Source organism: Aedes albopictus, chromosome 1 (assembly GCF_035046485.1).
Source record: "Aedes albopictus strain Foshan chromosome 1, AalbF5, whole genome shotgun sequence".
NCBI lineage: Eukaryota > Metazoa > Arthropoda > Insecta > Diptera > Culicidae > Aedes > Aedes albopictus.
In genome coordinates, this window is record NC_085136.1 from 266972527 (window position 1) to 266987443 (window position 14917).

A 14917-nucleotide genomic window follows, 5' to 3' on the forward strand; every position below is an offset into this window, starting at 1 on the left:
AACCGGTTGGAGTCCATGACGGTTTACGCGATGGTTGGTGGAAATTTTCACGATGGTAATGTAATTTTACCACAGAGAACAGACGTCTATCTTCGCTTTCTGTCTTGTGTAAAACTTTGTAACGGTCATATCAGAGTATGTGGTTATGCTCCCGTTGCGCGGCGCTAGCGTCCCATCACCTACATTGTTGTGTTGTCATTTTTGTTTCCAGTGCTCGCCGTTTTTGGCCGTTTGGCGCTCGTGTCGCTTTGTGGGCTAGTGTATTTTAACAACGGACACTGCCATCGTGGGGTCAAATCGAGTTTATATGTGGGGCTGTCTCCGTTGGTGGCGTTGAGGTACAGTTAAATCCTTTACACACGATTTCGACGTATTTTTGTTCGAGCTTAAATGTCTGTTCTCTGTGATTTTACATTACATCTCATGTAAAAGTGCACTAACTCTAGCATTCCCTTTATGTGCATGATTTCTGGCTGAATTTTAAGTACAGATTTCTTTCTGTGTATAGCAGGTAAATTTGTTTATATATCTCATGTAAATACTCAGAGTCATGCTGATTTACATGACATATAATGGAAGTTTACACGATATTTTATGACTTTTACATGATATGTCATGTAAACTTGTGTGATATCCCACGCTCCAATCATGAGCATCATATGTCGCATAATTTGACACTCTTTTTTCGATCTGTGTAGTTGGTTCAATAGGCGAATGGGGGAAGTAACATTTCACCTGACACAGGTCTTTTCAGGCTATGGTTGCTTCCGAAAGTATCTACACCGTTTCGGACATGCGGGTTCTCCCGAATGTCCAGTTTGCGCTGGTTTAGAGGAAACGGCGGAACACACAGATCGAAAAGATAGTGTAAATTTCTGTGACATATAATGCCCATGATTGGAGCGTGAGATTTAACATAAGTTTACATGACATGTCATGTAAATCTCATGAAAAATCATGTAAACTTCCATTATATGTCATGTAATTCTGCATGACTCAAAGTTTTTACATGACATATAACACAAATTTACATGATATATCATGTAAACCATCATAAGCGCAATTTTACATGACTAAAATGAAGTTTACATGACGCGTAAACCTCAATATTTTTATCTGTGCACGTTTTGTTCGTGTGCCCGCGGTTTCGTACAATGCGTAACCGCATGCTTGCCACATGCGGGGAGGACACAACTCCGGATAGGATGTGCAGGGATGAGTTTGGCTGGAACACCGTGTCAACGGCTATCACCCATATCGTCTGGGAGCTACAGAGGAGGTGGCGCGTGGACTCGGAGAATGGCTAGTTCAGATGCAGTACAAGAGGTGGTCCAGTGGTTCGGAGTCGGCTTCGTAGGCCATATACCGGTGCCCTGCGGTCGAGATCGACCCTTACAGCGATTAAGTGGCCGCGGAGAGGAAGTCCCGATAGCGGTGCTGTCGTGGCGTCGGTCTACTGGGTTGTATCCGAGCCCGCGGTTGGTAAGGGGTCCCCGCAAAGGTCGAGGCAGGTGAGACTCTGCTGTCTGTAACCTTCGGGTGCATCTGATAGGACCAGAAGGGTAATGATACCCTTCCTTTGCGAACAGGTCAGATCAGGTTGCTAAGCAGTTGATAAAACACTCCGAGGACAGGGAGTGGTCAGGCCACCCGGGAACATTACCCTGATGTTCTCCTAAGAGAGCGTGTGATGAAGGTCGTTGCTGCAAGGCTTCGCAGGAAAGCTCTAGGGTGCAAAGTGTGCTAGCCCTTCTGTGAAGCAATGCTAGGTGGCCCCGGAGAGACGTAGGGTATGATGGCAATTGAAATATGTGAAAACATTAGCTTCCGTGCAGGATACAACTGCTACATGGAACTCTATGGAACACATATGCGAACGTTATTATTTATGACAGTTTCAGCGTTTGAAATTAAATTAAAGACTTCATTCGATTTAGAATTCTTTGCTGTTGTTCCCTACCCGCAACTTCTCCCACCCCTTATTCCAACTGTCCTCTACCTGCAGTATCGTTTTATTTATTTAAAGAGCAACGCATTTCAATCAGTTCGGCAAATGATGGCTCACGTCACACACCGACCGACAGCAAGCAGAGCGGCATCAACTTCCGCTTTTAAACATTCCCGAAATAGGAAATTGCCATGACCCCGAGCGATAGGAAATGAATTCAATTTCTGCCGGCTTGGACCTTGATCGGTCAGCCTTCCCCCCTACCGTGAGCCTTTGCTGAGTAGCAATTGCAATCCGTTTGATGATGAATTTCCCAAAACCAAATTAATAATTCCATTCGTTGGTAGGGTGGGGACGTAGTCGTCGCGTCGCTTCGGTCGTCCACTTGCTGTTCCGGTTAGCGCCGCTTAATAACCGGGAGAGATATGCACGCTCCTCGCGAAAGGCCACTTAATTAAAGGTCAATTTCAACCATTTGGTGTGTTGTCGTCGTTGGCGGATGAGTGGGAGGACGGCACGTGGCACGACCGTTTGTTTATGACTCTGTTTGATGTTCTCTATGCGACTGATGGGGGAATGTAATCCTATTTCCACGTGGCAGCACCAGGCACGGTATGGCGGTTAACTATATGCTTGCGTGCGTGTATCCTTCTTCCAGCTGGAAGGGTGTTCAGTCGTACACAGTGACGGACGAATTTGTCCACTATTGTTCTTACAGAGAGTACTCATGTCTTGACTCATGTGCGGTCCGCCCCTTCCCATCCCAAACCCCCACATACCCCGAGGATCCAATTCTTGGATATCCGATCTGCATATTTTCTCATTGTTTAAAAACAAAATGCTATAACAGAAATGTGAAAGCAGTACTAGGACGAACGCCGGATTGAGTTATCGTCTCACTTTTTTACCCATCACTGCATAAATAGCAATATTATTTCGAAATCATTTCGTTTGTATTGCTCTTTGGAGGGTTAACGAACCGTCACAGTCCGAAGAGGCAAAGGGCGCACTTTGCCTATACATACATACGTCTTATCACTTTAGTCCTTGACTTCGTCATCGAACGCTCGCCGTAATGCGAGAGAGCAATGTTTCTAAATTATAAGCCCTCGGCAGAAATGCGAGTTTTATTGGATTCAATAAGCGGTGCCGATTCAGAGGCAGTTATCGCGCGAGGTCGAAACTAAATGGGCTGTGCTAAATTCGACGATTGGGTTGTTGTTCTGTATCCCCTAGCATCATTGCGTCGTCGTCGTATGTGAACACGATGAGAGTGCGATTCCTCATCTGATGTGCGGAAACGAGGGCTTGTAATATGGAGGGACGAGGTGTTAATTTGTATGCGCCATATGGTTGATGTTAGCAAGGGGTGGCGTAATGTTATTATTAATAATAAAGGTTTCATGTTTATTTTATGTGCTTGAAGGAATGTATCTAATTACAACAGCAAAAAAAATGGGATCGTGAAATGCGAAGAATATTGAACTGAATAAATTTATTTGGCTGCTAAGGATGCATATTCATGAAGTACACAGGAGTTATTTTAAGGCTTTGGTAAATCACATTATAAAGAAGAAACAAGTATGAACATTTTAGGAGAATATCCTTTCTGAAATCTGTAACTATACAGACAAACAGACGTCTCACTCTACTCACTGCCAATCGTTCATCTTTAACTTACCTCGATACCTTGTTGGCTACATAGGTACTCTACTCCAACGCCGAGCGTATAGTAGAGCACCATCTTCATCGGTCTTGGGCGATGTTCTTCCAGTTTTCCCGAAGTCTGCCGTATTTTATACGTTTCACAATATTCGCATCTTTGTACACTTGGTACAACTTGTGATTCATGGAATATGCGCCACACTCCATATTCTGGTTTCCCACCGAGAATTGTTCACAGCACTTTGCGCTCGAAAACTCCAAAAGCTTTTCAGTCTAGGTACCTCCTTAAACGTCTACGCCTCGTGACCGTACACGGAGAAAACAAAGTACTCAAATATGAGTTTATTTCACCCAACTTCGGAGTTGCGTGCGGGAACCCATATTTGAGTTCGTGGAAGCGATGTTGAAGTGGGTTTTTTACATTTGCTCCCGTGTGGCAAAGTACCTACCGACTAAGTTTTTTTCACCCAACTGCTAGTTCAAAATACTCAAATTTGAGTTCAATGCTGTTTACTCAATATTGGCTTCCCGCACCGAACTGTCAAAGTTGAGTTGTTTTGCTCTTCGCTCTCTGACAACAACAAAGAGAATGGATGAGGGAGAAGACAAAAAAGAACTCAAAAGTGAGTTTAAAAATACTCAAATTTAGGTACTTGAGTTTCTCCGTGTAGAGGGCAACCGGAAGAATCAGCGTGTTCTATAGAGCGAATTTCGTTTGCGCTTGCAAATTACGGGCTCAGCTGGTTACGCAGTCCGTGGAAGGCCCTATTCCCAGCTGCAATTCTTCATTACACCAACAATGCTAGCCATGAAAAAGTTTGACATTTCTCAGGTCATTTTGACACGTGCACGAAAAAGACGAAGCATATATTCTATTTTATCGATCTTTTTGCCGTCTTTTTCATGCTCATGTTACATCTGTTAAAATGACCTGAGACTTGTCAGTCATTTTGAGGTTAGGTTCGTTGGTGTAATAAAGAATACGCCTTTTCACATCACGGAAAACGTCTTTGACACATGTCACAAGTGATCCAAGGTAAACAAATTCTTCAACATCTTCAAACACATCCCCATCAATTACTACCTCAGCACTAACACCACTAGGTCTGCCTCTGACTCTACCCGCTGTCATGCAGTTCATCTTGGTAGACTTAATCGTCAAGCCTATCCTCGCTGTCTCTCTCTTCAGAGGAGTATAAGCTTCCTCCACTGCCGTACCTTTGATGCCGATAAGTTCAATATCGTCCGCAAAGTCGAGGAGCATGTGCGACCGTGTAATGATAGAGCCATTCCTCTGCACGCCAGACCTCCTAATCGCTCCTTCGAGTGCAATGTTGAACAGCAAATTTGAAAGAGCATATCCCCTGCTTCCATCCATCCAAGGACACATATGACGAAGACACTTCGTCTGTGATCCGAATAGTTGATTTTGATCATTCACAGGTTAAACATTTGTTCCGTCGTTGATCGGCCTTCACGAAAATCAGTCTGGTATTCGCCGAAGAAGGACTCCTCAAGAGGTCTTAGTCTGTTGAACAGGACACGCGACAGTATCTTATTTGCCGAATTTAAAAGGGTAATCCCTCTGTAGATAATTGGCCCAATCTAGTCTGTGCCCTTTCTTGTAGATTGGGTATATCCCTTTCGTGACGAACCAGCACAATTCAGTAACAAATTTTGAAAACGACGTATAATCAATGGTGTAGCATTGATTATACGTCGTTTTCAAAATTTGTTACTGAATTGTGCTGTTGAGCGATAACAGTTTTGCATATTTTTTTCATATGTTAAGCCTTTGTTTTAAGTAATGTAAGCTGTTTTAATAATTCAGCTATTAATTATACTAGTATGTGTGCAAACAGACTTTTGTTCACGTTGCCTGTGAGATTTTTCACAACAAGTTAATCAAAAAGTGGACAAAAACCGTAAAACATGAAAAAGTTTTATCTGTCGCATATATTTTATTTTCGATTTATATAGGTAGTCAAAGTTAGAAATCGAAAGATAAAGAGGAGGAACAATAACTGTTGTTTTGTTGGGAAATCAAAGAGTTCTGGAGAGCCAAAGTTGAGCCATTTGTATGGAGATTTTGCTTTTTTTGCTCTTCATCCCGAAAGGGATATGAGGCCATCCAACCAGCTGGTAGGCAGTTCTTATCCTCCCAAATCTTTACAACAATCTGGTGAATTGATTGATGTAGCTGCTCGCTTCCGTGCTTAATAAGTTCGACCGGGATCTCGTCCTTCCCAGCAGCCTTGCTGTTTTTCAGCTCCTTAAGGGCTTTCTTAACTTCATCAAGTGTTGGTAGTTCCACTGTTTGACCATCATCCATTAAGGTTATCCTATTTCTTGGTGCTATTTCACTACTACCATTCAAAAAATCTTCGAAGTGTACCTTCCACCTGGCTGCCACCATTGTTTTGTCTGATAGCAAATTTCCTTCCCGGTCATTGCACATGGCGGACACAGGCGCAGTTTTGTGCCGCGCACCATTCACAATTGCATAAAACCTCCGCATATCGTTCCCTGTCCATGCTTTCCTGCGCTACAGCAATTGCACTATCTTCTAGTTGCCATTTTTACTGCGTTGCTCTGCTGCTCTTGCTACCCTGTACCGCTCCCTGTTGAGCAGGGTACCGGCCACTAGCATTAGACTTCTGACGGCATTATTTTCATTTGTCACTCGTTGGCACTCCTCGTCGAACCTATCACTAAACGGTACCTGTCACCTCTTGTACTGCTGTTGTCACTGCTTCATGGATGAACCCCCATAAACTGTTAACATCTCCCCAGATCCGTTGGTCCTGTGGTTTCTGTATTTAAAAATGTTTCATATATTTTGTAAATTGAATTCAATTACATTGTTTATTGACCATTAGAAGAGCCCATGCCATCAAAATATATTTAATTTTTCATTGAGCTTGGCAGCTCTCACATCTTCTTCTTGCTGTTCTTCATGAGGTTTTGGACAACCGTTCCATCTATGGTTTTGCTTACGTTGACACAATCTTTCTTGAATCTGATGCCGTATCTGCTCCTCTATTCTTTTTCCGAGGTTCTCCTTTCATCAAACTCCAATATTTCTCAGTGAGCCTTATTTGCGGGCAATTTGGAGGATTAATTGCTTTTCCACAAATGGGACATTGTTTTGATTTGATCATACCAGTCCAAGGTGTTCCGCACGTAGTGGCAGGTTGCCAAATCTGGAAAAAAATAATGTAGAGCCTTTGTGCTTTTGTATGAGTGACGGAATTCGTTGTTGGAAACCAAACCAACACCTTTTTCCCAAATTTTTCGCAAAAAAAAACATTTTTCCGTATTTGAAACATCCGTGCCATGCTTCACAGTGTAAACTGTGCCATTGGAAGTGCCTTGTAGTCGAATTTGACATACGTTTCATCATCCATGATGATGCACATATTATTTTTGCTCAAAACATCGTCGTACTGTTTCCGAGCCTGAGTTTTCACCAAATCTGACTAGATTTGACAGCGTTTCGGACATTTTTGTTTTCGGTAGGTCTTCAAGGAATTACGCTCCTTTGCATACAGAGCCTCAAAAATGTACTTATAATTAACGATACAGTCCTTATCCACTCGTCCAGCTTCTGATCTGTGACGTCCGAAAAATGTCGCCCGTCGATCAGCACGTGGTCTATCTGGGAGCAAGTTTCAGGTGCGCTTCAGGGAAATTCTAGGGAGATTTTACATAGAGATTTTATAGAGACAATTTCAGAACGATTTAGGACTTTCAACGTCTTACCTGAAATCCCATTAATCGTTAAAACACACCACCACCATATGAACCATCCTCCATTCTCTTGCAATCCACTGAAACCCCTGAGCAAACCCCTGAGGCTCCCTGAAACGTCAACAATCTATGGAATTCCTTCAAACTTGTTTACACACCCTGAAACGCCCCTGAATCCTTCTTGAAATACCCTGAATTTTCTAGAAACCTTTTCTCCTCAAGTTTCCTTAAGATCCCCTGACACGGACGAGCTGCGAATAGGGTCGCAATAGCAGCAAGTAATCTAAATAAATTGCCACACACGGATAGCGTTGGGTAACCACCGATTGCAAAATCTTAAAGCTCTGTCTCTCTCCTTTGAATTTATATAGAGACCTTTCTAGGCCTACAGCCTTTTTTTTTGGAAAGCTCGGGCGCCACATGGGCATAACTGAGCCGAAACCATTTGTTCATTTCTTCACATTATTTTACATTTAACTTTTTTTTTAGGCTGCCTTAAATACTATGTTAGTTTGGGAAACCGAAGTACTCGCGACTATTTCGAGGTTAGGGATTACAAAAAGGTAAAATTGGAAAGGAAAGATTTAGGGGACTTATACTAAATCATTTGCTAACTTATACTAAAAAAAAACATTGATGGGACAAAATGTCCTGATCTGTAACGGAACCAAAAAAAAAACGGATTTACGGTAGATGACGACAAGAAGAGGACAAACGGAAGGGGACAGTGACAGACAGGGGCGAACAACAAAACCAAATGGTGGACAACGAAAACAAGCAACGTACTACATCAAACGCTGAGACCAACACGTTTCAAAAACTGATAAATCAGGTTCATGTACTCCAAATCAAGCCCTGCCAACACTTCTCCAACGGGTTTTTGTTGTTTTCCTCGGACCCGGAGAATTTCATGCAGCTCAGATCTGACCTCACGATACTCATTGCATCCCCACACGACATTTTCAACATCCTGGTAAGCTACGCCACAGCCACAGAGATTGCTTTCTGAGAGTCCAATACGGAAGGTATGTGCGTTCAACAAATAGTGGTTTCTCAGATAAAAATAATGAAGATTACACGTCATGTAAATTATATTTTAGTCATGTAAATTTCCAGTCACTACGGTTTACATGATATATCATGTACATTTGTGTTATATGTCATGTAAATACTCATGCTGAATTACATGACGTATAATGGAAGTTTACATCATGTATCATGACATTTACATTACATGTCATTTAAAGTTCTGTGAAATCGCACGCTCCAATTATGTGCATTATATGTCACACAAATTCACATGAAGGCGTCAAATTGCCACTCGTAAATATCGGCTTCGCTAGCGTCCACCTTAGCCAGAGAGTCCGCCTTCTCATTGCCCGGAATCAAGCATCGTGAAGGTACCCAAGCTATGGTGATGGTGTATGAGTGTTTGGACAAAGCACTCAAGACCTAGCGTATTCCATTCAGGAAGTACGCTGAGTGCTTCATCAGTTTCATTGATTTGCGGAATACACATAGAACGAAAAGATTCTGGTATTCCATGGACCTCATCCTTCATGGACAGATCAAAATCCACAGAGGAACTGTCGAAGTCTGAGAAGTTGTCACGATTGGTGTTAACCGAAGATGGGCTTCCCAAGTAACCAAAAGTTCAGATAAAAGGGTACTTTATAAGCTAAGCAGCTTGTTCGAGGTTGCTCATTAGCCTTCTAAGCAGCTTCATTTTTAAGTAATTTTGGAACTTGAAAGTTCACATAAGCACGCTGGATAGCCTTCTAAGCAGCTTCTGACAGAACTTTGACAAAATTCATGCAAAAACAAAAATGTGTTTTTCAAAATCACAACCCCACCCCCTGTTGGTGGGTTTGTGATTCATATCTGGAAATTGCTTTTGATAATTATATTTTTCACACATGTCGCTGCTATGTAGATTTGAACTGGATCCTCCTGCGTGATAACCTGCCGACTTACCGCTGCGCTGCTGAAGACACTTGACAAAGTCAAGCTAACTTCACTACTGTACAAATGTGCAAAACTAGCTGCCGGCAGAAAATCGATTCAAGTCAGACTTTACCTGCTGCCCACTCATTTGCAGCTGTAGTACTGTGGTAGAGCGTGGGGTTCTCACGCAGCGACTCTCGGTTCGAATCCGATGGGCGGCAATTTTTTTTTGCTCAAGCCTAATATTCATTGATTTGATGAATTCATATTTGTCTTTCATTCGTGTATGCTTAAACAGTTGTTTTCTGTAAAAGAAATAAATTTAATATTCATTGAAACACAATGCTACTGAACTGAACTTCTATGAACTTGAAAGTTCCGACAAAGTTCCGAGTAGCATCTTAAGCAGCTTTAAAGTTCCGCGAAGTTCAGATAAAGTTCCGAATGGAACTTTCTGGCTGCTTAAGAGGCTAACAATGAGCCTTGCCGGAACTTGTGACCGAAGTTCCAGCAAGGCTCATCGTTAGCCTCTTGAGCAGCCAGAAAGTTCCATTTGGAACTTTATCTGAACTTCGCGGAACTTGGGTTACCTCCAGCGTCATGTACCAGTTAGTCCACACTCATAAAGACGAGTTTGAGGGTTCTGTTCGAGCCGCTTTTCGAAATTTTCTATGACCAATGGATTGACAACCTCGCATTGGATGAGGAACCGGAACGACAACTCCTCAAAGCGGTCTGTCTGAAGCTGTACACCAGCTGAACCCGTTGAAGCTTCAGCAAGTGTGTTTTCACCGCGGATTGAAAACAAAAACTACCGTATTCTAAAACCGACAGAATGGTTGTCTGAAAAATGTGGAACGCTTCACGATTTTGCGTGTCATCCTTGCGCAGGGGCCATGCTAATCTTCTCTGTATCGTTCCAATTTTAGCATATGTCTTGCCGAAGCAAAGACATCCTTCAGCCTTTTGTATTGCCAAAATATATAAACCCTCCATTTGAATAGTCAAATATAGTAGTAAGATTGGATTGTAAATTGTTACACGCGTCTTTCAGTTCCATCCCGGTTCTCCCAAGTTCGCCGGTAGTTTGTCCGCCTTGTGAACGGTTTCCGCTAAAGTTCCCCATAACTCCCTCAAACTGAAACATTAAATTTCTTAAAAACACCTGAAACCCGCGAAGCCCATAACCACCTTCAAACTCTCCTATACAATCCTTTGAAAGTCCTCTGGAACACTCTCAGCCCTCTAAAAGCAGATGGGTGTGTTCAAAAAAAAAAATATGAAAGTTTTATGGAACCCCCTAATACGTTATTTAAGCCCTCAGAATCCCGCCGAAACCCATGAAAAAAAAATCTCTCTGCGACTCTCTGTTGCCCTTTCTTAAGATTCCCTAGAAGTCTGCAAACTTTTAAGAGAAATTTCCGGATGATCTACTGGAGAGATCTGGCGAGAAACTCTAAGATAAACTCGAAAAAGAACTGCTACAGAAGCATCACAAAATCCCTGGAGAAACTGTTGGAATGTTTCGCGTAAAAGCACAAAAAGAAATCTCCGAAAGAATTTTAGGGAAATTCTGACAAGGTTTCCGTAAGAAATTTCCCAAGGAATCCTGGGAGGTGCTCTTGCAGAATCTCCACTAAAAGCTCCGGCAGAAATTCGAGAAGAATTTTGGGTACAAATTCCATGAATAACTCTCAGAAATCCGGGGAAGAACGCTGAAAATCCCGAAAAGAACTCTGGGATCAAGTCGGGAAAAAAACCCTGAGCGGAGTCTTGGAAGAAACTCCTAAAGAAATCTAGAAAGTATTGTTTTCGTTATTCTTTCATCCAACATTCGCTCTGCATGTCCAACCCACTGAAGTCTGCCGTATGTTATACGTTTCACAATATTCGCATTCGAGTTGTACGTGTTTCATGCGTCCACGCCACACTCCATTTTCCTGCTTGTCAACGAGAATTGTCCACATCACTTCCAAGCTGCACTTTTTTTTTTAAATAAATTTGTGCGAACGTAACCTTTTAAAAAAATTACTCAGCGGAAAATTCGGATTATTGATCTTCCAATTTGGTCGATCCCTGTTTTGGTGTGAGATTAGTCACATAGCAAAAAAGAACTTGTTACGCACTAACTATTTCATCGACATATTTATTCTGGTTCACTTCCGATCCCTCAACCCCTCGCGCTACGAACCACCACTGTTTTCCATCATCATCCGTTGACGAACCATTTGAATCAGCTGCATCTCGTCCATTCGGGTTCCTTCACTGCTCATCGGAGGGGCCAAACTTTGCAGAATTGCCGGAAGCACCTGTTGGCCCACGTTGATCAGAAACTGTGCCACTTGGATGGCCGTTTGGATCTCGCTCAGTCCGGGAATGGCGGCCCGGTCTCCATCCTCACCGATGGCCATCACCGACGAAGAACTTGATTGACGTCGTTCACGGGGAAGCTATGGGAAACGCAATGTGAAAGGGGTGGCTTATAGCAGATAAAATTTTTGATTTCAGTCTGGCAGAAAAGTTTACCGTGAAGCCGAGGGAAGCTTGTAAAGTTGCTAGTAGAAGCACAAATCCGGCCAGAACCCTCATCTTTCCACCCTCTATGGATGCGATAGAATCTCGTTAGACAAAGAACTTCATCGGGTAAAATCGCTTACTTTTTATACGCATTCGAAGACTCCGGTCGTAATCGGTTTGAAATGTCCCATCATTTGCTGAAATTGCCCAATCGAAACTGGGAACCGATATCGTTACTGGTACGAGCTGCCACAGACAACAGGAGAAGCAACATAGGCGAAACTTCCAAGGGCAATTACAAAAAGCTATTACATACAAAACCATTTTCAATGTGTTTAGTTTGTAAACCTCGTAACTTGAGGCGTGCACTTATTAGTACCTGATGGTTCACACTACTGCCATCTTCTAGCAAATACAAAACATAAAAATAATGACGAACAGGCTCACCAAATACATGTAGTAACTAAACGATGGGTTTATTGTTTTGTCAAACTGACAAATCTATTTGTCTGGAGCTCAATCAGCAGTGAGGTGAATGCCGGGTGAGGCGGGGATTAATTTGATAGTTTATGTAGTCAAACTCGAGAAAGCAATCCACTCGTGTGGCGGCGGCCAATAGAATTTTCCGCTGCCGGTCGGAGCTGCTTCCACCGATGGCGACGTCAACGATAAAAACGACCCATCTAAAAAGTTTTCCTCTCTTATTTAATGGTCACATGCGACGATGGTGGAGGGACGAGCGGAGCGCGGTTGTTCGTGAATGTATACAAAGAAATTTGCCTGAATGGCACCCATAAAACGCAACCGGAATGTTTAAAATTCGAGGTTTTAGTGACGGCGAACCCATTATAGAACCAACTTTTGTACCGTACATGCGGGGAAGGGTATTCCGGGGGAGAAAAACGTTGCTAAAATCGTTTGCCGGCGAAGGACGGGAACAATTTTCTCAGTTTGCCTCGAGACAGACAAACACTCCGAACACTCGTCGTGTGCCAGGCCAGGAATCGGCCATTCGGCGACGGGAGACAGATACTTTTGAAGCGTGTGTCTATGCGATTCGAGCTAACTGCAGACAGTGCAAAAAAAAAATCGGGTTCCCTATTATAATCTCAGTCTTTAAACTACCAGGGTCTGTGCAGTGTGCGGTACAAATCCGTTGGCTACCGCCTTCCGGGCTTAAATGGAAGTCAGCAATAAAAAGAAACGAGCATTTCGTGAACCAATGTAATTAAGAAACTCAAAGTATGGACATTTAATCGGGGATAATCCGATGACAATTTGAATTGAGTGTCATTTCGAAGGCATGCTTTCTAGCTTATGATGAGTAAAAAGCTTGCATTATGTGTAATATTTTCTTGGTTTATTAACATATTTTCATTTAATTTCAAATCACACATTTGGATTTGAATTTTCATTTCATTTTTTTAGCGTTACATTACATTTACAATAAAACTGAATCAACAATTTCTCGCCACATCCTCGGTCGCGTCCAACACTTGCCAGATCGATCTGCTCCTGGCCAGCCCATCTTGCAAGCTGCCCTGCAGTTTTTCTTGTATCATCCAGCCGCATCTCACGACAGCAGGGTTGTTGTCCGGCAGTCTCACGGCATTCCCTGCCCATCGTATCATTCCAGGTATTGCCACCTTCCGGATGCTAGGTTCGCCGTAGAGAGCAGAGCGCTTGTAATTCATTCATCGTTCTCCTGCACACCAACATATTGGCCAGGTGGAAGCAAACGATATTTGGACAAACTAGGGTATCGCGCCACTTGGGCGATGGCTTCTATATTCGTCTGTTTTCCACTATAACTCGGTCAATTTTGAACCAATTGACTTGAAATGTTGTACACGGGTAGATACTATACCCATCTCACCACATTCCAAAAGTTGTGTCAACTGGTTGAAATTTGACTGAGTTATAGTGGAAAACAGACGAATATAGAAGCCACCGCCCAAGTGGCGCGATTCCCTAGTTCACTAAAACGGCAAATTATAATAATCGAACGAAAAAACGCATGTGCTTTATTTTGATTGAAAAACTTAACAGAATGTTTTGTCTCTAGCGCAAGGTACCACACCGAGGATGCCCGTCGGCCCAAAGTAATTTAAATTCCATCACTCCTCCTTAATTTGAATTTGACTGACGATGAGTGACTTCAGACGATTCCCATCTTCTCTGCAAACTTGATAACCTTCACCGTTCCGAGGGATTTGGTTAGGGCGTCAGCAGTCATATCTTCAGAGCACAGATACTCCAGCTTGATCAAACCTTTCTTGCAGATATCCTGGACGAACCTCTCCTTGGTCTCAATATGCTTGGACCGTTCCGTTGTTCTCTCGGACCTGACGAACGCAAGACAGGCCTGATAGTCCTCGAATATTGTTGTAGGTCCAATCTGCTTCACCCCGAAGTCCTATAGAACGCGCCGTAGCCAAATCGCCCCCTGAACTGCATCGCAGAGTGCGATGTATTCGGACTCCATCGATGAGAGTGGTACAGAGCATTGCTTGGCACTTCTCCACGAAACGGCTGCTCCTCCTATCATGAAGACATAACCGGACGTCGACTTTCTGGTCTTGCAGTCGCCCACCCAGTCCGCATCAGCGAAGCCCGTCAGCTCTTCAGACGTTCCGTTGAAACATAGCTTCTTGTCCAACGTACCGCGCAAATATCGAACACGCTCGTTGAAAACGACTCAAAAGTGAGAGGGATCCAACAAGGCTTCGATAAAGAGAAGAATCTGCTAACGGCGGGCTTTCAATTTCGCCCCGAGCGTAGTTCTTTTCCATCGGCGTGCGCGTCGACTTGCAGTCACCGAGTTCAAATTTCTGTGCAGTTCGCTGAATGTATCCTGCTAGGTTCACGCTGTAATTTCCGGAAACACGCCCAAGGAAGTATTTCATATTTCCCAGCAAAACTATGTCGAAGTGCTTCTTCAATTTAGCGTACCTATACTTCGTCGATCAGGCATTCATCCTCGCATCCAACCACCACGTCATCAACGTAAATCAAAACGTACACCTTCTTACCTTTCATCTCCGAGCTGTACAGACAGGGGTCAGCCAAGCTCTGTTTGAACCCCATCTTCTT

At 43.2% G+C, this 14917-nt stretch overlaps 1 protein-coding gene, 1 long non-coding RNA gene and 1 other non-coding gene across 3 annotated transcripts in view; 1 reads left to right on the forward strand and 2 right to left on the reverse strand.

Moving 5' to 3' along the window:
* The window catches only part of LOC134285616 (uncharacterized), a 302588-nt gene that overhangs the window by 245594 nt on the left and 42077 nt on the right, over nucleotides 1-14917 (forward strand). The gene's annotated exons all lie outside the window — the stretch shown is intronic.
* LOC115259925 (U6 spliceosomal RNA) lies at nucleotides 10154-10260 on the reverse strand. The gene has a single exon (XR_003894323.2). It is a non-coding gene; the product is annotated as a U6 spliceosomal RNA (small nuclear RNA).
* LOC109398999 (uncharacterized) lies at nucleotides 11438-11985 on the reverse strand. Its single transcript, XM_019671445.4, has 2 exons — nucleotides 11834-11985; nucleotides 11438-11757 (listed from the first exon to the last, which is right to left on the reverse strand). Exons 1-2 carry the CDS (start codon nucleotides 11894-11896, stop codon nucleotides 11491-11493), a joined length of 330 nt encoding a protein of 109 aa, XP_019526990.3. The 5' UTR covers nucleotides 11897-11985; the 3' UTR covers nucleotides 11438-11490.

Coding starts and splice junctions, on each gene's coding strand:
- LOC109398999 (XM_019671445.4), bottom strand. CDS start 11,896: ATGAGGGTTCTGGCCGGATTTGTGCTTCTACTAGCAACTTTACAAGCT. Junction 11,758..11,833: donor AAGCTTCCCTCGGCTTCACG/GTAAACTTTTCT, acceptor CGTTTCCCATAG/CTTCCCCGTGAACGACGTCA.